The sequence below is a fragment of the Ciconia boyciana genome, chromosome 19 (genome assembly GCF_034638445.1).
Source record: "Ciconia boyciana chromosome 19, ASM3463844v1, whole genome shotgun sequence".
NCBI classification, from domain to species: Eukaryota; Metazoa; Chordata; class Aves; order Ciconiiformes; family Ciconiidae; genus Ciconia; species Ciconia boyciana.
In genome coordinates this window covers 2,017,144-2,039,506 of record NC_132952.1, presented here as the reverse complement: position 1 = coordinate 2,039,506, position 22,363 = coordinate 2,017,144, and the positions used below count along the sequence as shown (strand labels likewise).

At 47.8% G+C, this 22,363-nt stretch overlaps 1 protein-coding gene across 3 annotated transcripts in view; it reads right to left on the bottom strand.

The window, feature by feature from the left end:
* Positions 1 to 5,618: 5,618 nt before the first annotated feature.
* The window catches only part of PAX7 (paired box 7), a 101,252-nt gene continuing 84,507 nt past the window's right edge, over positions 5,619 to 22,363 (bottom strand). For 2 of the 3 annotated variants that reach the window (XM_072883854.1, XM_072883855.1), the window contains exons 8-9: positions 9,756 to 10,002; positions 5,619 to 5,734 (exon numbers count right to left, since the gene is read on the bottom strand). In XM_072883854.1, the coding sequence (XP_072739955.1) occupies positions 5,619 to 5,734; positions 9,756 to 10,002 (363 nt within the window). Of the gene's footprint in view, positions 5,735 to 9,755; positions 10,003 to 16,993; positions 17,060 to 22,363 lie in introns of all 3 variants that reach the window. The other variant, XM_072883853.1, reaches the window with a different exon arrangement.

The following is a 22,363-nucleotide window of genomic DNA, read 5'->3' as shown; positions in this document are numbered from 1 at the left end:
CACCCTGACGGAAAGGAAAGCTGTGACCAGGGTTTCTCTACCCCACCTAACCCGAAGGTAGCTTTGCCGGGCACTAAGAACAGCTTCAGAGTCCCGCTGTGCCCAGGGGACTGCAGGTGACACCGCACAACTTCCAGTGAAGCTCTCTGCCTAAACCCAGGGCTCCAGGCACTGGCTCAGTATTTCTTCAAAGACATAGCACCAAGGGGAGCAGGATAGTGTTAAGAAAGGATGTCAGCGAGTGCTTGATAAGGGACTAGCTCTGAAGCTAGCCGTGACCAGCGGTGTGCATGTGAGGCGAAGAACGCCGGTGCTAGCAGAGTCTGCAAATGCTAAAGCCCTTGTTCCTCCACTGAGCCTTCTCACGCCGGCGGGAGACTCCAGGCTGGCAGATTGCTGCCTCTTTTGCTCACAAAAGACAAATATATGAGCAGCATCTCCTCACACAGTTGCTATGTCTTACCTAATGGTGATCTCATCTGGGTTTGGGAAGCCAGTTAGCTCCCGTGGACTGATCCCTCTGCTGAGAGGCAACCAGAAAAAAAACCCCAGCAACTAATTAGGCTAGTTTCTGCGTGTGGATATTCATCCAGCACGACTTGGATGAAGATCAACTTATTTTACGGGGAGCCAAAACGTCTTCAGATGGGAACGGCTTTTGAATTCAGTGCTTTGTTTAAAGGCAAAATGGTTTATTACCGATTGCCGAAGCCCCAAGCCATATATTCCTCCGTAGAGTTTCAAAATATTTTTCCGCTTGTTGATGCTGCGCTTTGGCCTTTAACGAAAGCCAGGTGCCTGCAGAGCTCAGAGTTAACATGGCAGCCCGGTCCCACCCTGGCCCGTGCAGCCCGCCTTCCTCCGCCCGTGCAATAGCTTGCTGAAAATGAATGCATAAAGAAACGGTTGTATTTAGAACAGGCCAGGTAATTGTTCTTCCCTTTTGAAAAGTCACAGTGAAATGAAATGTTTTATTTATTTACGTAGCTTTTCCACGTTTTCATTAACGAATGAAGCACGCGATTTTGCTTTTTAGCAAAAACATCTGTAGTTTGTATGTGTGTGAATATTTTTGATTTACCAGCTTTTCCCCTTGTGCTTGGCACTCTGCAGAGCGAGTTAAGCAAACAAGCCACCCAAAGACACTTTTAATCCTTTTTTTTTTAATGTATAACAGTTATGCCTGAGTTACAGAGAGACACCTACAGGCAGCAGGTAGTTAAAGCAAATACCAGTTTCTCTTTCTACTATACTACTCCATATAGCTGAATAAATTATGGTGCGATTATATATATACACACGCACGCACGCAGGCACACACGCGCACGCACACATACTCACACGCAGGCATACACATGGAGCAAAATGGCTATGAGTCAAACACAGAAGCAACGTATCCGCAGTTACTAGGAATAAGGAATGTCCTATAGTGCTATGTAGATATTCCCCAGGTGGGTATATGGAGGTGTTAGGGATGACGGGTTAGAAGCATTAAATACACAAAGTCTCTGAGCGACAGGAGCCAATCTGCTGAGTTACTGGACACAGTGAGGAAATGTCCATTTTGTGGTCTCAGGACGGCGCTGAGAGGTGAAGGCAGGGGCGCGGGAGGGGTGTGGGGAGGTAAAAGAAATCCACTCGGCGTTTTTCCTTTCCCCCAAGGATGTCAGTTCTCCTCTGCAGGCATGGAAGAAATGTCGACCTGAGAGAACGTCTCTGGAGTGTGTCCCTTCGCTTGGTGGTTTGTTTGGATGAGGTGCAGAACGATTTTTGGATTCCCAGGCACCCTCAGAGTCACCAGTAGTCGAGTATCTGCTCAGTCCCTGTTTGGTCTGCTTCAGGCGACCGCGACCGCACGTTCTTCAGGGTCCCGCTGTCCAATGCTTGTCTGCTGCTGATTGCTACTCTTCCATGCTCAGTTTTGTTTCGCCTTCAAGGCACCTCCCTCTGTTCTGTCCCCCCCTCCCCGTCCCACCCCATCCCCTGAGTTTGTCTCTTTTCAGCAGAACTGAGGTTGGCAATCCATAAAACAAAACAAAACAAAAAATACTTGGACTTTCATACATGAACGTACCTTAAAACAAAACAAAGAAACCAAAAAAAATCCCCAAATCAAACCCATCCCACCCCAAAGATTCTGGAATGTATTTTGAAAACACACGATAGGCAAATTTCTACAGTTCATCCCCCCTCCCCCTTTTTTTTTTAACTAGCACGGCACTCACTGTGTTTTTAGTATAAAAAAATGTCAACTTTCTATAAACATACAGCACATGACCAAATTTCCAACTAATGTACAAAGTGCGACCACGAGGGAAAGGTCAGAGAATAGCTATTTGCGCTAGCATGGGGCGTTTTTCATATTCCTCTAAGAACTCTATTTACAGCAGTGCCCGGGTGTTCACGGACTTTCTGGTGAAGGTAATTGGCAAATAGGTTTCTACAGTGCTCCCTCTTTTTAATACTTTTTACTTTCAGGGTCCTGCACTCTGCGCTGAGCTCAGCTTAAGTCCTCCTCGACAACGTGCTCGCTGCGAGGACCAACTGTCCACTGTTGAGGGATGCTTGGGAGACGTGTATGCACGCTCGGGAGAATAGATAACGGCGGGGAGAAGAGAGCTGACAGGTCTTTGCGAGCAGGAGCAGCAGACAAGCAATTCTCATGACAAACTGAAATTTTCCTTCTAGTTTAGCAGGTGGCTAGGAATGCATTTGGTCAGAAATTTCAGTATAAAGAACAAGGGATTGCAACTGTCTGGGGCAGATACGGGGCCAACAATCACCATCTACAAACTCCATCTTCTAGTGGCAAGGAGGATGTAGATTTGAAGGTGCTCCCAGACTGGGTGATTATCGGCATTTGGCCTCTTAAACACTATTAAATGCGGCACGCAAGAAAATAATGTGCTCTGTTGTTTTAGCAGTTGGCTCAGACTGATACTGAGGGACAGGAGCAAATTCAAACAGGTCCTTCAGTCATTAATCCCTACGCTAGTGTCTATCATGGAGACACCCTTGCTCTCACCCTCGATCCCCCAGTTCAGGTGTGGCTGAAGGTTACCGTTGTTGGGAATGACATTTAAGCCAGGACTGGAATTCAAAAGGGATTTAAAGCTTCGTGATCCAAGGAAAGTCTTTCGCAACTAGAGGGAAGCTTCATGTGTGATACGGCTGGACAAGCAGAGGCTGGATTGGGATCTCTGGAGCATAAATGACAGCAATACGGCCTCTGGACGCAGATGTCGCCCCGCACAGAGCTCCTGCACAGAAACATGCATGTGAGCGTGTGAGAGGCAGAGTAGCCAAGCTGGTGTGATAATATGCTTTTAGAAATGAAGAGCAGGCTCTGCCACAGCCGTAAAGCAAAGCTGATGAAAGCCATATGCGGCTCTGATAGGATGCTGGGCAATGTAAGCAGCACAGCTCTGCTTTGGTCAGAACAGGTACTTGTCCACATGGCTCAAGAGAAAGCGGCTTGGTGGTTCATGATAAATGATGTTGGGGCAAGGCAGGGGATAGTTCCCCAGAAAAATGTTGTTTCAGCTGCAAAAACAAGATCAGATTATTTGAGAAGAATGGAAGAAGAAGCAGCAACAGAAGAGAGCACAAGAGAAGTGTCTCCTTTAACAACCTAGGAGCATATGCTAGACCAGAACTCGTCCGACCACGTGGTCCCGTATTATGACCAGTGGAGAAAAGCAGACATTCATTATCCTAAAGCAGACATATAAAATAGTAAGTGTATTATAAACCCTAACAGTCTGCAGATGACTTAAGTACTGCCTGTTGCCATTGGACTTTACCCATCAGCTACTGGCTGGCACAGACTGTGCCTCGCGGTGGTTATCTCAGGGGCAGCTTTCCTTGCGTCTCCAGGTCAAATTTCAGCACGTTCTTGAAGTGAGCCCTCTCAATACAGGAAGGTGAGGGGAAAAAAATCTATAATATTAGAAACTGCTTAAGAATCATCAAGGATCATCACCACATGCAAAAGGGAAACTATTTTAAAACCCATGTGGGTCATGACTTAGCAATAACCTCTTATTGTTGGCTGCTTTTATCTGAGCAGTGTGATGAACAGAATCGTGAGCTGATACAAAAGCGAGAGCACTGGCTGCTACAGAAAAGTGGGGTGATAAATCCAGAGAACAGGATCTGGCTTAGAGAGAGAGAGGCTCCACCACCAAAATGAAAAGCAGAGGGAAGGGACTGAGAGATTGAGTTGCACAGAATAGTACACAAAATGAGAGGGGTGGGGGAAGAGCCGGGAGGATGGACAGGGGGAAGCATTTCTCCTGGCAGCTAGAGGGTAAAGAATGCCGTTGGTAAGGTAAATCTTTTCCTGCAGTACAAATAGGTGCAATGTTGCAGCTGAGAGCACCTTTCCCTCCTAGCTGCTGTTAGAAAGACTCTTCAGGTCATCTCCCCTCTGACTCCACAGCCACATCCATCCCTCAGTGAGAGGCAGCTGCGGGAAAGCACTTTCAGAACAAGCACCATTTTCTTTCAGGTGGCCCTTTTCTCGCAGAAGAACCTGGCTTTGCATACTGACCCCTCCAAGCAGCCAGCTAACGAACACCTCTGACTCTTCCCTCTCTTGTCGTTGTTCTCATGGCCAGCTTCTCTCCCGCTGAGTGAAAGAAGGGCCACCGACAGTCCTCGCCCTTCTCGACTGGATGGGCAAAAGGTCCGACGTGATCGGGTGTATCTGATGCCCTTCCTCTGTGCGTGCAAGGCCAGCATTCGCTATCGCATCTCCTGCTGCTATCTGATGCCCGTGTCTTTTTAGTGATAGTCAGGTCTAAGTTGGTCCCTAAGAGGAAAAGTAAATGTTGCTTGTGCCTGTGCCCATAATCTCCAGTCCTCATGCAGCAATTTACATTTACACTTTCCAAAGGTCCCAGGCTGGACGGACTCACATCCTGCCCCTGCTTAGCAGCAATCTGGCCTGCTTCGGCCCTGCTTTGGGAAGCCATCAGTGAGAATGGAAGGGTAGAGTGGGGTGGGGAAATTTGCTGTCACTTTAATATATGTTTTTCTGGTTTTGTTTGTCTTTGCGGTTTTTTTTTTTAAACAAGTTCTTATATTTGGTCCATAGGTCTCCTGTGGTCCCGAATTATATCACCCTTAATGATCAGCTTGGTTATTCCTTCCTATACAACATTCACCAAATTTACAGCAATGGAAAGAAAAGGAAACAAAATGAAACATTTCTTTTTTTACAAAGAAAAGAAGATCAATTTGGCTTTGACTATGCCAACTACCTAGATCAATGGAAAGTCCTTAAGTGTGGGCAAAATGCCATGGCCAGGTAGGTTAGAGGGAGGGCATGAACTCGGGGTTAATATATGTACCCAACCCGTTGTCTCTGGCCACAGGAGGAGTCAGGTCACAGAGGCCAGGCTTGCCTCTGAGAAGAGTGCTCTGGGAGGAGCTGGATACTTGGATTGGAGAGCCCTCCCTCCCTTTCCCGTCTCCTTCACAGCTCAAGTTGGTGCGAGGTGGAAGGGAATTGGGAAGGAGTAGGGTCCGGGTACAGGTAGATCCCTGGAAGGCTGGTGGTGTTTTCTCCAGTGGTACCAAGTTGCTGGAGTGGGTTGGTGGCACAGTCGGACTCTTCAGTAAGCTTGGCCTGTCTCTACTGGTAGGAGGCCCAGAACGGCTGAATGTTCTCCCAGCTTCATCCTACGCTGTGTAGACAGACTCACGTTCTTGGCCAAATAATCAACAGCAGCTGAAGAGGAGGGGAAAAAAAGGAGGGTGAGAAAAGAGCACAACATTAGCATTTAGTGGAAATGAGGCTTTCAGCACCAAAGGGCGTGTAACCAACAGACCCTGCGGACTGACTCTTACAAAGAGAAGCCCAGTGCAGTGGTTGTCACAGACACAAGGGTCCTGCTGCACTCCTAGGAAAGAGTGCAAACAGACGACGGTCCTGCCAGAAACACCCGACAGGACGGACGCTGCTGGAGTTAAGCGCAGCTGAGGTGTGCAGAGTGCACTCTGTGCGTGCTGCTGCAGTTCCTTGAATCTCTCCATGGACCTACTGAAAAGAGCTAAAATTCTACTTCTGCCATGGAAAATGGTGTTTCCAAGGGAGCTGCCTGAAGATGAGCCTGTGCAGAAAGCCTGTGGGATAAGCCTTCCAGCATCACCTCCCTGTATCATCTCACAGTGGCAAAGCCAGCTCCTGCACTCAGTGATGCTGGTGTAAATGATTCCAGAGATTTCAGTGTAAGCTCACCAAGTCTGGACAGGGCTTGAATCTGACTCATCCGCTGCGTGCTGACTCATCTCTGCAAGCTCTGCTGCCTGCCTTCATCCACCCTTCCTAAGGGAAAGCGCTTTGCCACAACTCCTGAGGCGATGCGTGAACCCGTATCCCAGCTCGCCTGACTGCCCTATGGTCTGAGGGGGAAGAGGACCTGGGCAGGATGGTGACATTGCTCATTAGCTGAGCTTCAGTCAAAGCCTCTCCCTTTCACTAGCTTTAATGTCTCAAATTAGATTAATAAGGAGCTGGCAGGAGATGTACAATCGGTGCCAATGAGTAAACAAATTTCAGCCATCAACGTCTTGTCAGACGCCTGCCCCAGAGGAGGTCCCTTCCAGACACAAATTCTTATTAGACTTGTCATATCTATTAGAATTCCTTTCACGCTTCTGCGTTCCATCACCAGCATCATTAACACAGCTCCGGCCTTTGGGAACCGCAAGGACCACATTAATCTGGCATCTCTGCTCCTCACCGGCTGGGACAGCACAGGCTGTGCAAGCACTGGCAGGCTGGCACGCTGGAAGCGAGCAGGCTCGGCACAGGGTGAGTTATCCGGGGCCGAAGCGAGGCCTGCTGGGGAGCACGGCTTCTGCAGGCGGCAGAGTCTGAAAGGAGCTGAGTTAGGCAAGTGGAGCTGGCACGCTGGCTGGCACTCCTCGGGGACTGGGATCCTGGAGTAGCTTGACTCGAGCGGTGGGCTCTGTAATGCGTTATGGTGCCTCGAGCTTCAAGGGGGGTGTGCACAGGATTAGACCCCAAGCTATGGCTCTCATCCAGACCTTATCAGCTTGGTCCCCTGATATTTCAGGTAACCACATTAAATAATGTCTTTGAGAGGCTGTAGGGAAAGAGGAGATTCATTCCTCAGACACGCTGCGTGTGTGCGTGTGGTTGTGCCTCTGTTCCTGTTGTCACCCGTGCTCTGGGTGAATTCAGGTGGGTGCTTGGGAAAGGAGGGAGGTGAACGGTCGGAGCCGCTCATCCTGCTCTGGGCAGTACCCAGCAAAAGGGAAATTGGATGGCAATCCCATCCTTCTCAAAAAACCACGCTAAACTCCCAATATTGCTTTTTGTGCCAGTGGGAAGAGTTCAAAGGCACCAGGGTATCCCACGCCAGAAATCAAAGACGTGGTTCATTGCTTTAATACAGCAGAAGCCAAAATAAAACCAGAAACTTACCAAAAGTACTCTGGGTGTTTATTTGCTTATGTGAGAGAGAAAGTGTGTCTGGTTTTCTGTTTCTAAAACAGAGAATAAGAAGGAGAGAAGTGGGGAGAGAGAGATTCTCTGCAGGCCAGGTCCAAAGCCTGTCAAAGCTACAGAGCTCTTATTTACAAGCCCTGGTTATGTCCCCCGTTATACAGAGCCTGCCCCCATCATAACAACCCCCCATTTTTATTATATCACAGTGTTCACTAAAAAGAGTTTTGATACTTTTTTGCTGTATCATAGAAGGAAGAAACATATGATTGGAACTGAACATCAGTAAATGTTCTTGTGGAGGTCACCTCACAGCGATTGGCATTTAAACAGCATTTGAAAAGAAGCAGTGAAGAATTAAAAAGCAGGAGGAATTAGAAGTATCTGCTAAATACAACATGCACTGAGAAAGACAAGAAAAAGTGTTGTTATATCAAGGTCAACTTCACATAAGTGATTGCTCTAACAGGACTAATTACCACTGAAAACTGTTTCCTCACATAGAGATTATTATAAACGGGGCTCATTAATTGTAAGAAATGTTCATAGTGAAGTGGATTTATATATTGCCTGTACAGAGCTGTACATACAAATATCTATACATATACGTGCACATATGTAGAATTTGCTGCTTAATGTAGACCCCACCTTACAACAGCTACAGCTGCTTTGTGGTGCATCTGCCATGCAGCATGGCATTGGCTTTGGCTGTAAGACTTGCCATCGTGCTGGCTGTGACTCCAGCTCCCAGCACTGGGAAGCAGTGGCACTGTGGATGGTGTGTGATGGTTTCTCACCTACCTTCCTTGCCCCAGCAGGAAGAACGCCTTCGCGACTAGCTACCTCCGTGTCTCTAGGCATGGGACACGCCTGGACTAACTCTGTCGACCACGCGAGACTTGCTGCTGGGCACAGACCTGCTGGCAGCCTGGACTCTCATGACTATTAACAGGAAAACATTCCTGTTCCGAACCGAGCCCAGTGGGCTCTAAACTGGACTTGTAAATCGAATGGGTCTCCAGCAGAAAAGAGAGAGACGTGCGACAGAAATCAGGAATGGGGGGCACATAAAACAATGTAAATAGGGCTGCGTGAGCAGTTTTTCATCAGCACAAGGAGAGGTCTAAGTAAAAATTCCTGCAGCAAACCAAGACAAACCCTTCTTTCTCTTTCCTTCTCCTTTGCTGGTCTCTCTCTCTCAGAAAATGTAGCTCGTCCTCCTTATTTTATTTTTTACACACATGGGTGTGACTAACGTCTTGCCCAAGGGAATCTTTATTGGAAATACATGGTATTGGAATTTGTTTAAGATTTTTATCAATAGCACGTGTGTCCAGCCTCACATCCAGAAGCGAGGGGAAGGTCAAGGGGTCACAGATCAAACTCCCGAAAAACAAAAAAAGGAGGGGTGGGGGGAAGCTGCTATTGATCCCGTCTGCCGCCACAGCCGGTTCTCATTTAGCTGTAGAAGTTAAAGACATTAAAGGGCTGTGACGGAGAGGGGAATAAAAAGCCACAGCCAAATGGAAGGAAAGGTCACTGAGGACAAGCTATGGGCAAGCAGGAGCGCTCCCGGAGGAAGAGGATGCACCTTTAACCCTCCGCGGATCACTCTCTCACAACACCACACTTATTATTAGTTTAACACCGGCAGGTGAGCCCTTTGCCAGGCTTGCTGGTGTTTTTGTGACCCAACCATTCTGGAGGAGAAACAGACCCTCCCTGGGTCCCCCTGCCTTTCAGGTCTGAGGTTTGGGTTCAGGATTACAATTCCAGGCTCACTTCAGCTTTCGCAGAACCACAGCCCAGTTGACAGGCATTGGGTTAACGTTTTTAGTAGCAAAATCTCTGAGCGTGGACCCAGCCCTTACCTTACGGAAGGCAGGGGAGGAAGCGACACATACAGTTCTGCATCACGAAGGGATGGCATTAAAATCCCAGCTTTTCTTTGGCTGAGCAGGGTGAACATGTTGTAGGGCTTTTGGAGAAGCAAGAATTGGAGAGGGGAAAGTAGAAAGGTCTGGAAGTTGTCCTTCTTTTCTAATATAAATGTTTTACATAAAATACTTTAATTGGGACTTTTGAGTTGGACTGCAAGGGTGTGGGGGAGGCTGTGTGGAGCAATCTCCATCTGTGTCTGGTGAGTACATTCCCTTTTTCTCTCTAGATGGACAGATTTCCATAGGAACCCCTTCCAATATAATATCCATACCTTCTTACATTCCCTCCCTCTCTTCTCCTGTTCCCTGTGCAGGGGGAATACAGTCAGTGCACTTACTTTGTCCGTACTGTCCATATTGGTAGCCAGCCACTGGGTCCACACTGTAACTGGTGGTGCTGTAGGTGGGAGGACAGTAGGACTGGGAAGTCGGGAGGCTGTCCACGGACTTGATGGAGTCGCTCCGCTGGCTGCAGCTGGCAGAGATGGAGTTGGTGGTGTCCAAGCCACCATGAAGGGGAGAGATGGAGAAGTCAGCCTGGGGTTGCGGAGGAACCCCGCTGGGGTTGCTCAGGATGCTCATCACCTGGAGGAACACAGGAGACAACAGGTCAATGTCTGGAGGAGAAAGGGTATGTGTGCAGCTGCCTTCATGCATACCAGGGAGAAACGGTCTACATACAGTGGTGCTCTATCAGTATAATATACAATATCAATATAGGTCTGGCCCGGCTGGAGAATGAAGGCCTGCTTCCACCAAATAACAACAGGCAGACCCCACAGCTGGCTGCTCTGTGTCTAATGCTTTATTTGAAAGACCTGAATAGGGATAATTTAGAAGTTCCTTCATAGCACACTCAATCTTTAGACTTTCTTTGCTGACCTGCCAACAACGTTAGCTGTGCTAAGGTTGTGAACACCAGAGAAAGGATAAACCTGCTCAACACGCACTGCCATGAACTAGCACCCCCTCCCTTCCTATGCACAGCCCTCACAGAAGAGGAGACACATGAGACAGGGAGCAAAAATACATATTTTCAAAAGGGATGCTGAAGACAGCTCCTTTCTTTGGAAGTCTGAGTGGGGCTTGGTTTGCAAAGGTCCCTAACCAAACCAGACGCAAACCCTTTCTGGCTTTGATGCAGATTCAGCTTTAGGGACTGAAATGTCAAAGTTCTCTTTACCCTCAAATGTTAAAGGATAACAGGTCCTGGTTCGGCTCATTTCAGTGTAGTGCTTGGTTTGAAAACGTAATTAAATTTGCACACAAGCGATCTTCCTGCTTTGAGACCTGAAACAGATGAACTTACAATCTTTTTTTTATTTTTTTTGCAGCAAAAATGCCAGATTTGTTCCTGCGGGTGAGTTTGGGGTAAGCCGCTGCCTACAGGCCTTCACACAAGGACCCTGATCCCGCTAGTGCTTTAATGCAATTGCCTTCTGCAATCACTAAAATTACCCCCAGGCTGCCAAGTTAAAAGTGTAAAGAGTTTGCAGAAGCGGGGCCATGGCGAGGGAAGGAAGGGAACTCCTGATGCCTCTCGGTTGATCTCTGCAGCCGCCGCAGGCGTGCCTTGCCGTATTTGTGCTGGGGAACGGCGGGGGGAGAGGGGACAGCCAGTCACCTCGGGGGGCCAGGCCAGCGCTCAGATGCCGAGCGGCTGAAAATCTCCGAATTTAGCATAACCTTATTGACATCAATTAAAGTGGCAAATTGGAAATATTTGGAGCCTGGCAAGTGGTAAAATGAGTCCTTTATCCCCCACCAGTGGCCTGGTGAGCTATTGTGCAGAGGATACATTCTCTGGAAGGACACAAGAGGGGTTGTATAGAGCGGCGTCTCCCCTTCCTGCTCACCCCGACACCTTCCCCATTCCCTCCTCCCTCACCTTCCTGCTGGAGCGGGGGCTTAGGCTGCATGACCGGCTACGCACTGGCCTTTGCTTTCTAAAGCTTCTCCTCCCCCCGGAAGGACTCAGGAGTCCTGCAAAGATGCTTTCTCTTGATGTGATGCCACCTCCCGACTCAGCCGGCCTGAGATCCTTCCCAGGCATTTGTCTGGGAGGGGAATTTGGGAGCAGGGGTGGCTGGACCCCCGTGGAGGGGGAGGCGGTGGGGAGGTACTGAGGAGGGGGTTAGTTAAAAAGCCTGGAAAATCAATCTAACCCTGACCACTGGGTTTGTCTGCAGTGCGGTACAGAGACATAGGAACAAGCTTTGAACAAGCCAAGTAAAAGCAGCACAGTGGCGGCAGCATGGAGCTCGACGGGGTTCATTTACCCTCTCCTACTGCACTGAGCTTGGAGTTTGTTACTGGTCCCCAAAGTTAAACCTAGCTTAGGTGTCTCTACACTGCAGGGCAGACAGCGCTCCAGACAGAGCCTAAATTACCTCCAGCTCTCCAGACCCTCCGGGCACAGCTTCTTAATCACAGTGATTAAGCCTTGAGGTATCGAGATGAAGTTGTTTAGCCATAATGCTGTGCAAAATGTGCCCGTGGAACTCCCTGCCCCATGACAGCCCAAAGACTGAAAGACGGGGGGATGAAGAAAGGAAATTGCATTTAAATATGCAAGACAGAGTGGATTAATATGAGAATAGGGCTGTCATGCTTCTCTGTGTGGATGTAACGTAAACCCCTCTGCCTCAAGGCTTATGCAGCAGGGAAATCATGGGAGTGCAGCCTGAAGGTAGGTTTTCCAGCAGCAAAGTTATTTGTAACCTTCCACTAAGCTGGGTCACGAACTTTGATCTGGCTCAGCTACGAATCCTCCTTCTCTGCCCCTCAATCCCACCCGGCTGCAGACAGACCTCATAGCTTCAGCATCACCTTAACTATAGGTGCTACGCCCTGCACCTCTTTGCCCTGACAGATATCCAGGATACTCGCATATACAGCAGCCACGAGACATTATTGGATTTCATTCGCAAGCAGAATCAGATGTTTAAAACAATAAACATCCTTCTTCATGCGCAAAAACACAGACATATGAATTACGAGTTATTTTTGGAAAGCTCCAGCTCAGGCAGCACAAAGCCGGGCCGTTTCGCCTCTCCCTTCCTGAGCTGTCCAGGTCTGGCAGTGCTGCCGGATTGCGGATGCTGCCCACACTGCCAGCCCCTGCAGGTGCAGAAAAGAAATCGTGCGCTATAAAATGAAGGGCAACTGGAACCACACACAGACCAGAGGGTTTTCTAGTGCTCTCCCTCCTGGCCATCTCCCCAAAAAAGTCAGCTGCTTTATATTACTCAGAGAAAATAAAAGGCTCTTAAAGCAAGCAGAAGTCGTATTAACACTTCCGCTAAGGCCCTTTTAAAAAGAAAGGGGGATGTAAAGCAACGTTGGTAAATGAAACCCAGATTCACACCCTTCAAACTCAGAGGAGCTGAGACTGGAGAAGACACTTGCGCAAATCCTACTAAAGACAGTAATTGGCTTTAATCAGTCAGAATCAGGACTGATTTCTAATCCCAGCTCTGCTACTGACTCACAAGGGCTTGTGCAAGTCACTTAAGCTAGGACTCAACTCAACTAACCTTAGCCATGGGAAGTTAAAGTTCTAGTCTCTGCTAATCCTCTAGAATCCCTCTACAGAGAGACTGATACCTCTGAAGGACAATTCATCCCATCCTAAGACCCCTTTCTGAAAAAGACGGGCTGAATTTCCCTCTGGAAATCCATGGCGAAACATAGGGATGCCAATATTTCATCACGATGATGCCAGGGTCGTGAACAGATACATAACTGTATGGAGGTTGAAGAGGGGAGATGCTGGAAGGTGGCTGTGAGATGCACATCCCTGCCGGATGCTGCCATGGAGGTAGGGTGGCTGAGTGCTGCAGATGAACCCTGGTAGAGGCTGTGGGGCTCAGCTGAGCCGGGAACCCCAAAGATCTCTGTTCCCTCTTCAGCAACGCTGGCCGTGGGAAGCATCTGCCTTTTCCAGGCATGCTGAGAGCAATTTGGGGCTGAGCTCCCCTGAGACTCTGTTTGCACAGGTTTATCAGAGGACGGCATCCGATCTTTCCCACCCCAGGACACGAAGGTGTTAGAAATAACAAGAGTGAACCGGAGATTTCTATTCCCTCTTCGCTACGCAGACACCCAGCACAGATAACCCTACACGAGCCCTCCAGCCTCGGCAGGCCCGTGTTATCTGACTTCTTGTTTCAGCTGGATAAACTAATTTTCCAGGCAACTTTTGAACTTAGGAAAGTCTGGGGCATCTGGAGAAATCCCCTCCTCAAGAATGCAAAGTCCTTTTACCTTTTCTTTTTGACCTTGCTTTCTTATAATTTATTACTTCTTGGTGCATTAGCATCACTAACTAAAAATCAATACCCACTTCACATCTGTAAGGTTTTATCTGGAGGGAAATCTGCTACCTGTCCATCACAGTGACTGACAGCCTTCCCTTTCCCCTCCCTCTCATCAGTTGTCTCTCTCCCTTTCCCCATCTCCTTCCCCTTTGCTGCTGTCCCAAATCAGTCACAGGCATGGCGTGGGCTTGCACTTCGGGGTAAGTCAATAACAGCCATGGTGCTAGGAGCCTTCGGCCTTGTTTCTACCCTTTCCGGAGGTCATTTGTCATGGAGGAGAGGGGGTAGGGGGTCTTGATGTGTTGGGGAGACCAAGGTTAATGCACAAAGACCCTCCTGGATGAAAGAGCCAGCCCCCCCTTGTCTCCTGCTGCTGCCTCCCTCCCCACCCTCATCTCTGCAGCTCCCCCCTGCTCCCCCCCCCCGGGACGTTTCATCACTCTCTCCCATACTTTAAAAGAAGGGGAGTTAAAAAAATGTAATTAATTCCCTCCATTTCTGAGCTGGCCCTCAGGGCCTCTGGCCGTGGAAACTGTAGCAGGGGAAATGTGCACCCTTTATGATAAACGAATGCGGCTTTGGAAAGGGAAGTGCAATTAGGGCCTTCAATCTGTGCAATCAGGCCTTCAGATTTTAGGGTTGGGGGTTGGGGGGGGTGGTTGGGTGTGTTGGGGGGCAGGAGGGGCTGGAGGGGCAGACAAGTGATAGGGAGAGATACCACTTAGATAGAGAAGGGTGTGAGCACATCAGGGCGGGGAGAGGGAGGGTAGCAGATAAGTTTCGTAACAAAACCTTGTCCGCGCAGACCTGGCTGCTGCACCTCGCTGGTCTCTGCGGTCAAGAGCTCTATGGGAAATACTGGACAGGCTATACATCCTCAGAGTCCCTACACCTCCTGCCCTGCATTATCAGTTTGCTTTAGGCTTGCTAAGATACCCAGCCGATAGAGACATCAGGCCCTGGACACAGCAGGCTTTATAGAATCATAGAATCGTTTAGGTTGGAAAAGACCTGTAAGATCATCAAGTCCGACTGTTATATCTACACTCAGTGATGCTACACTGCCCCATGACCCAAAAGACACAGAGGTGTTGTAAGGAGATCAAACTCAAGCAAACAAAACGATGGGGAGGCAGGAGCCTGCGGACAGCATTTTCCAGAGTGACCCCTGATTCTGTGGTGTCTCCATTTCTGGACACCCGATTTGACACAGTGCAAAGCGTCCAAAATCAGAGGCTGCCTTAGAAAAATGCTGCATTTAGAAACTGCTGAGCCTGGCTAAGTTCTGAATAAAGGGAAGACGTAATGATCTGCAACTAGCTGAAGGGTGTTAAGTCCAGAGAAGCTGCCGGGTGGTCCCAAAGGAATGCAAACTGGATACCAGGCAGAAACCGAAAAGGGAAAACCAGAGGAAGGGTCTCCTGGCAGTGGGCAGTATTTCTGAGGCCGTGGTACTGCTTTCCTAGGAATGGGTAGAAAGCTTCTCTCTTTGGGAAAGGCTGGAAATGGGATCAGCTGGAATATTTGATACTACATCAGGCAAAAAGCACTCGGAAATTCTGTGTTGTGAAGAGTGTTTGTAAGCTGAAATCTCTCTTTGTTTCAGCTTCTGTGGCATTAACATTTACACCACTTCCTAGGGAATGGGAATTCTGACAGGGGCCTGATGGCCGTGCTGGGAAACATGCTGGATCTTACAGATTTACTAACGACGTGGACCAAGCTAAGGATTCGCTCTGAGTTCCTCCATGAGGGCTTGGTCTCTCTGCCATTTGTGGTTGATTCAGCTTCTGCTCGGGGTAGGTCATGCTCTGTCCTCCAAGACTGTTCTTAGCTACTTGGTGGGGACCCAGCTTAATCTTTTCCATCTTTATTTTGCAGCCTGTTCAGCTAATCTTTTCCTTCTCTCTTGCAGAAGGCAACCCTTCCTCATATTAATGCTTTTTGATCTCTGTGGATTCGTTTTCACTTGGTGGGAAGAGGAAGAGTCGATTATTCTACACATACATTAAATGGAAACAAAATGAAGAGGTGACTGTAGGACTACTGAAAGCCAAAGAAAGAGTTGGGAGAAGATAAATATGGTTTCCCTGAAGATCTTCACTTGAAAGGAGGATAAATATATGCAAATATGCCCCTAGGTAGGACTAAAATGACTTATGTAGCAATCACTAACACTGCACTCAAAAAACCAAGCAATCAATTTTGAATATTTTCTAAATCACTAGACCCAGCTGAGTTGTATCCCAATATGCCAAACCAATCCAGTAAGTACACCCATTACATTTGATTTTGCAATCAGGCCAAGGATCCAGACAGTGCTTCACACTTCTTGCACCTAGAAAACATCTGATCCAGGTAATTGCAGTCCCTTCCATCTAATGCCACTTCCAACTAAATTTTGGAGCCCCAGGAGCAAACTTCACATTAGCCTTCCTTAAGGGAAACTTCCCTGACTTCAAGCACAGTCCTGATTCACACTGGCACAAATGAGTAGGTGACTTAACTCTCTACTTCTCCTTTGTTGTGGGTTAAAGTTTAAAAACCTGATGCTCCACTGCCCCAGCTTTACCTCATCTAGCCAGGTATTTATAATCCATCCATCAGCATGTTACTAGTGCTAAAGAGAACACTGCTATGAATACGAGCTAACACAATCTCACAAGTCCTTCCTGCTACGGAAGGAGTCCAGGGCTGACGTGGCCACTGCTGTTGCTGTTATAGCAGTAATGTCTCATTTTCCTAACCTTCCCCACTCCATCGGAAAATATGTGGAGGCCAGTGAAATGCCTTTCCCAAGGCTACGCGAAGTGTGTCAGAAGCAAAGCCAGGAACAGAACACAATGTGCCCGAAACCTTTCTGGTGTGTATGGGACAGATCATACCAGATCCCTTCAAAGTGGCCAGAAACCGTTACTGTGGGCCTGTGCTTGAAGAGTGGTACAGTTTGGCAGTGAACAATAAACCCAGAAATACCATCAATGCCCTTCAGTGACTTAAAACATCTGAAGGATGTTTCAGCGCCATAGGGGAGTGGTCTAGGACACAGCGGGTGAAATGGAGATGAACATTTGTGTCCTAAGATGACCCTGTTCACTTGATGGATGAAGAACTGCCACACACTCATGATGGAGAGGGCTTGGGGAGATGCTGGGGATGAGATGGAGCTGGGGATGCAATGGTGAGCTACAGCAAAGCAGACCAATGCAGGCTGCACAAGGGGAGGATTAGAAAAAAAGGCGATGGGAAGTTATTACCTGATTGTTCAAGGCTATGGTGAGGTTCCACCTGGAGCACTGCATCTTGTTTTGGGCACCCTGCTTCTGTAGAGATGTACAAATTATGGAGAAGGTCTAAAGAAAAGTTTCTAAGCTATACAAAAGAATGGGAAGGTCTTAGCTATAGGGGTAAGAGAAATTGCTTAAGTCTGGATGGTCTGGGAAAGAGGAGTGGCCTCTTCCTGCAGTGGAAATACCATAAGGAAATCAGAAGCACCACAGGGTTATACATCCAGTAAGGGCTATGAGAAATCCTGCAGTAGAAGTGTAATTTGGAGGGAAAGGGGGGAGGCACCACTGTGAATGGGAATTAGATTTAAAACTGCTTGATCTAGAAACATAAGCCACTATCCCTGGCATTAGGGCACCAAACTCTACTATCAATTAGATAAAAGCAGATGGCAAAGCTTTTAGTAGTCTGGATAACCAGAGAGGAAACAAAAAGACATGCCGTGCTAGTGGGGGCTGTTTAAGGCAAGGGGGGGTCCCAGTTCTACAGGCATCAATTTCACTAACAAGCAAAATCAAAAGACATGGACTCACCCCTTCCAGAAACGGGAGAGACTCAAGCCAAAAGGCTAACTAGCGCCTTGCCATCTCGAAACTGTCAAGGGGGGTTGACTTTCGTGCACTGCTGAGTATCTCCCCTCTGAAAATGGGCAGTTTTACTAACTATCGACATCATTATTCATCTTGTGTTACCTAAGCATGAAGCGTTTTTCCTAATTCACTTGGAGTTGCTAAGACATTTTATATAGAACAATTAAAAGAAGGCCAATGCTTCCCAAATGTGCTGGTCGGCAAACTGAGCCACCCCATCCTCCTTATTTCTAGGCAGTGGACTGCATTAACAGAAGTCACCACAAGCAAACTCTACCCTGATGCTGTTTTCCCCATGAATACATTTCTCTGTGAAGGCCAAGTGAATACATTGGAAAGGAAAGTCTCCATGGGAAAACCCCTTTGTTGAGACACATTGCATCTCTGGGCAACTTTACACAGGGTATTAATTGCAGGAAGATGAATCTTGCTTGTGGCATTTTGGAACTCACAAAGTCACCTGGGATGAGAAAGCAGAAAGGCACAACCATGGAAAACCGGAATTCCGAAACATTTCCAAACCAGCAGAAGGATTCAGGTTAGGCTTGGCTTTGGAAATGGGCTGGGCTTGTGTCTTTTCTTCTGCACCTATTTGTCTATTCTTGGGTAAGCTCAGACATGCTGATGGCAGGTGGGAAACGAAAAGCTTTTGGGGCTTGGTGAGAGATTCAAAATACCAAGAAATGAACACACACCAAGGTTTCCTGCTAAATCAGCCCTAAATCTATTGCTGTGCATCTGTCTGATGTGAATAATGGCAGGGTGGGGAGATCAGGCAGCACCGCTAATTCCCAGCAAATTAAAACTGTTTTATAAACTTCTGTCATTCCTCTCTTCAGCAGCCCCACACTGGCAGAGACTAACAAAGACAAACCAAAATTCACAGAAAGGTCTCCTCTTCCCCTCCTCCCTTTCCATTTCTCTCCCTCTTTTTTTTTTTTTTTTTTTCCCATTTCTCAGCTAAGCTGATCTGTGCTCGCTCACTATCACAACCCCCTGCGGACACTGGTAATGGAGTGCGAGTGCTGACTTACTGCTTCGAAACAAGATTTCCTGAGATCCTTTGAGTCCGCTCCATGCCCCCCCTCGCCTGCTTTTCTCTCTCCATCTCTCTCTTTTTGGAAAGTGGAGGGGGAGCCTCTATAAATGTGAAAGGAGCTGCACTACAAAGAATCCCCCGAGTGGCATATCCCAGCCCCAGGCGAAGCTGCTTGGTGCACTGATAGTCCTGCGTATCTGCTCTAGGACTCCTCTTTCTCTTCCCCTCCCTCTTTCTCTGATCAATCAAGGGCTGTAATCAGTTAAGGTCCAGCTTAACTGCAGTGTAAGATACACCGGTTAAGCACAGCCAATGCCTCCGGGGCTCCCATCGTAAATACGGAGAGGTCATGGGGAGATGAAATAACCCCGATAAGTTCAGCAAGTGCAGTGCTAGCTAGGCTCGCACCAAACACTTAATAACTTGAGCTGGCAACAGAATGGAAGAAAGGGAAAATCAGAAGCGCTTCCTATTGCTAGCTCCTCTGCTGCTTGTTCACTTGCTCTCTCAGTTCCCTGCTTTCCTAGGCGGGGGATTGGTGAATTTTTTAAGGTGAGGGTTCCTCTTTTCAGCTCACCCTAATGAATGAACAACCCAGACCCTGGTCCTGTCTGGGAGCGCCTCAGCTCAGTTTGGATCTTCTGAGGCTACAACAGGGATGACTTTTTAAAGTCAGGGCCTCTTTTTCCCTCACCCGTAGGAAAATCACAGCCCCTGAATCCAAGGAAATGCCTTTTGCAGCCCTACATAGTGCCACGTGCTCTTCCTTCAGACTACTCTCTGCTGCTAGGGAGCACTGTGATATTTTGAAAGACAGGGAGCTGCTTGCATGCCAAACATGAACCCCAAAACCCTCAAAGGATCTGAACTCGGGCATAATGGAGCTGCATCCACCAAGCTGCAGAGTCCACTGGTGTGGAGGCATTAGTGTAAACAAAGAGGAGAAAAGAGAAGAGAACAAAGTGGGGATCCTTGCTGAAAACACTGGCTTTAATAAAGGATTACCCTTACAGCTAAGATGTTCTAGCTCAACAATCTCTTTCCCTGATTTGCTCCATAGTAGGGCTTTTCCTTTCTCTCCAGAAATGTCCATTCTCAGAGATGGTCCAGGGAAAAATGAGCCCTTTGTATTCATTATTTGTAATCAACTTTACACTAAGTTCATGCTGTGCTGGATCCAAACAGCTTATAGTTTCATAATGCACTTCTTGAAGAGGGGTCTGGGGACACTTGGACTGTCGAGAGAGCTTTCTTGTGCAGGACAAGCTACTGTCTGCTTCCATTTCTGAAACCCCAGAGCTCATTTCTGCCCCTCAAATGTGAGAAATCTGTCAGGATTCAGTCACCATAAAATCCTCCCCCAAATTCTACCTAGTCTTAATCCCGAACTCATGACTCTAGCTCAACACAACATGAGGTTTGGATCCAAATACCACCGCATTGGCTCCCATCTAATTGGACATTGGCCCACTAGGCATTACAGATAGGGAAAAAAAAACATGTAGGATTTATTAAAAACGATGCAGACACACAAAGAGCAGAACAAAATCTTTAACCAGAAGCGATAAGAAAGCCCTAAAGGATTTGAGTTTAGATAAGTATCCCTCTTTGAGTCCTCCAGCTCCTTAAAAGCTATTTGGACTGGAGTTTTCCTGTGGTGTTATAGGTGCTTACTTAAGCAGGGGATGAGATTAATGCTTCCCTGGGTATTTGGCACTCCTGCACCTGGGGTCTGCTGAGGAGCAGCACAAACCTCGATAAGTTTGCAGTGATTATTCGAGTAGCCATCACAAACAAGTGGAGCCGTTGAACAAGGAAGTATAAAAGTAGAAGCTCCTGGGCTAACACATGATTAACTACACTTCCATCTCACTTGTCTAGCACAATTTGATTTTGGCTACGTCTGATGGTACTCCAAAATAAATATTTTTTAGAATTATCATATGAGGCCACCAAGAAGCTATCTTGAGCATCAGAGTAGTGAAATGCCTATTTTTAAAACCTTGGTTTTCTTATGAACATCATTTACTGTCTTGAACTAAGGGATTTTTAAGAAGAAAAAGATACACTGACGAAAGGTAGCTGTCTGCTGGCAAAGCTATGTCTGCACCAACGGGAAGGGTTGTTACCTCACTAAAATTAAACCTCTTCCAGACAAAACCAGCAATACATTTACTAAGTGGGTATGTAAACTAGCACATAGCTTGCTCTCCTGTACAAATGCAAGCAAAGAACTTTATACATTAACCCCACAACTCCTGGCTGAGCTATAAGCTCTCTTTTATGAAAATATCTTGATCAAAAGCCTCCAAAAACTGGCACATCCTATAATTTGCTGAGTAGAGTTGTGCCCCTCGCCTGTCCTCCTTGCTGCGGGGCCAAGGGGAAGAGTGAAGGTATCACACCCTTGTATTACTTGAGCAGAGTTTTTAAGGCATCTCCCGCATGCAGAAGTTTAAAAGCATACAAGCCACTGCTGATCCAGAGATAAATGGTGGAAAAGGGATTAGAGATACTTAGCGGAGGAGAGGGAAGACTCAGGAAGGGCTGATTATTTTAAAGATATGACTATTTAAAGATAATGATTGCATAAATTTAATTAATGCATTTTCATGCTGCAAATGGCCGTTTTGTAATTAATGTATCTGGCCTCGCTAAGCATGGGAGATCACATCTCCCAGCCCCCCCTCCCCTTCCCAATTCCCCCCTCCGCCTCTCGTTTAATGAAAGACAGAAAGCAGATGACAGAAACAATTTGTCAGCCAGTACGGGTGTCAGATGCCTAATTGGTTGCGCTGAGTTAGTGGAAAGTAAAGGGGGAGAGGGTCGAGGCTGGGGAGGCTCTTTCCTCTTTATCCGAGGCTTCAGGGTGGGTGTCTGTATTGGGGGGGGGGGGGGAGCGAGGGGGCGAAAGTGTTTCTTGTTAATTGATGGAGATTAGGACACAGATTGGCTGTGGCAGGGACTGGGCAGTGACAAGAAGGGGACAGGAGAGGCTGGTTAACACCCGTGCAAACAAGCTGCCATATCTCACAATACGTTAAGTCCCGGCAGCGTTGACAACATCAGTGGTTATCTCCCACACTCCCCGCTCTCGCTGCACCCCGGTACCCCCGGTCACGACTGCTGGGGGAAGAGCTTAGTGCATGGATCAGCAGCCCTGGGCACGGCTTTCCCCCATTTGGTTTGCACCCTCCGGCTTAGAGAGGAATCGAGACTTGGCAGAAAGTTCAGGACCCTGGGGAAGGGGTGCTGCGCATGGGAGGATGCAGGACTTGAGGCCATGGGCAAAGCAGAAAGACTGATGCCCAAAAACAAGACCACTGACTGGGTCTTACTTGCCCTAAACCTTGCCCTAGGTTCAGACCACTGTGTCAATGTCAGCACCTGAGAGATCCTCAGAAAATCTGTGTGTCCTGTCTTCTCCTGTCCCTGCCCCACTATGAGACTGTCTTAAAAACTGCAAGATTAAGCAAAACTGGAGTTAATGTATGTACCAGCTGGTGCCTGAGCTTTGTGGGTGCATTTGGGTCACCAATAATAAAGCCCCCATCTGATTAATTCTCCCTTGGTCATTATGTGGAGAGAAAAACCTCCTGTCCACACAAAAAGGCCCAGGAGTCTGGAGCTTTCTGTATCAGGGAGCCAAGCCCCCTGAACTCCAGCAAGAGCTGAGCATCCTGACCCTTCAGACACCCCCCAAGAAAGCA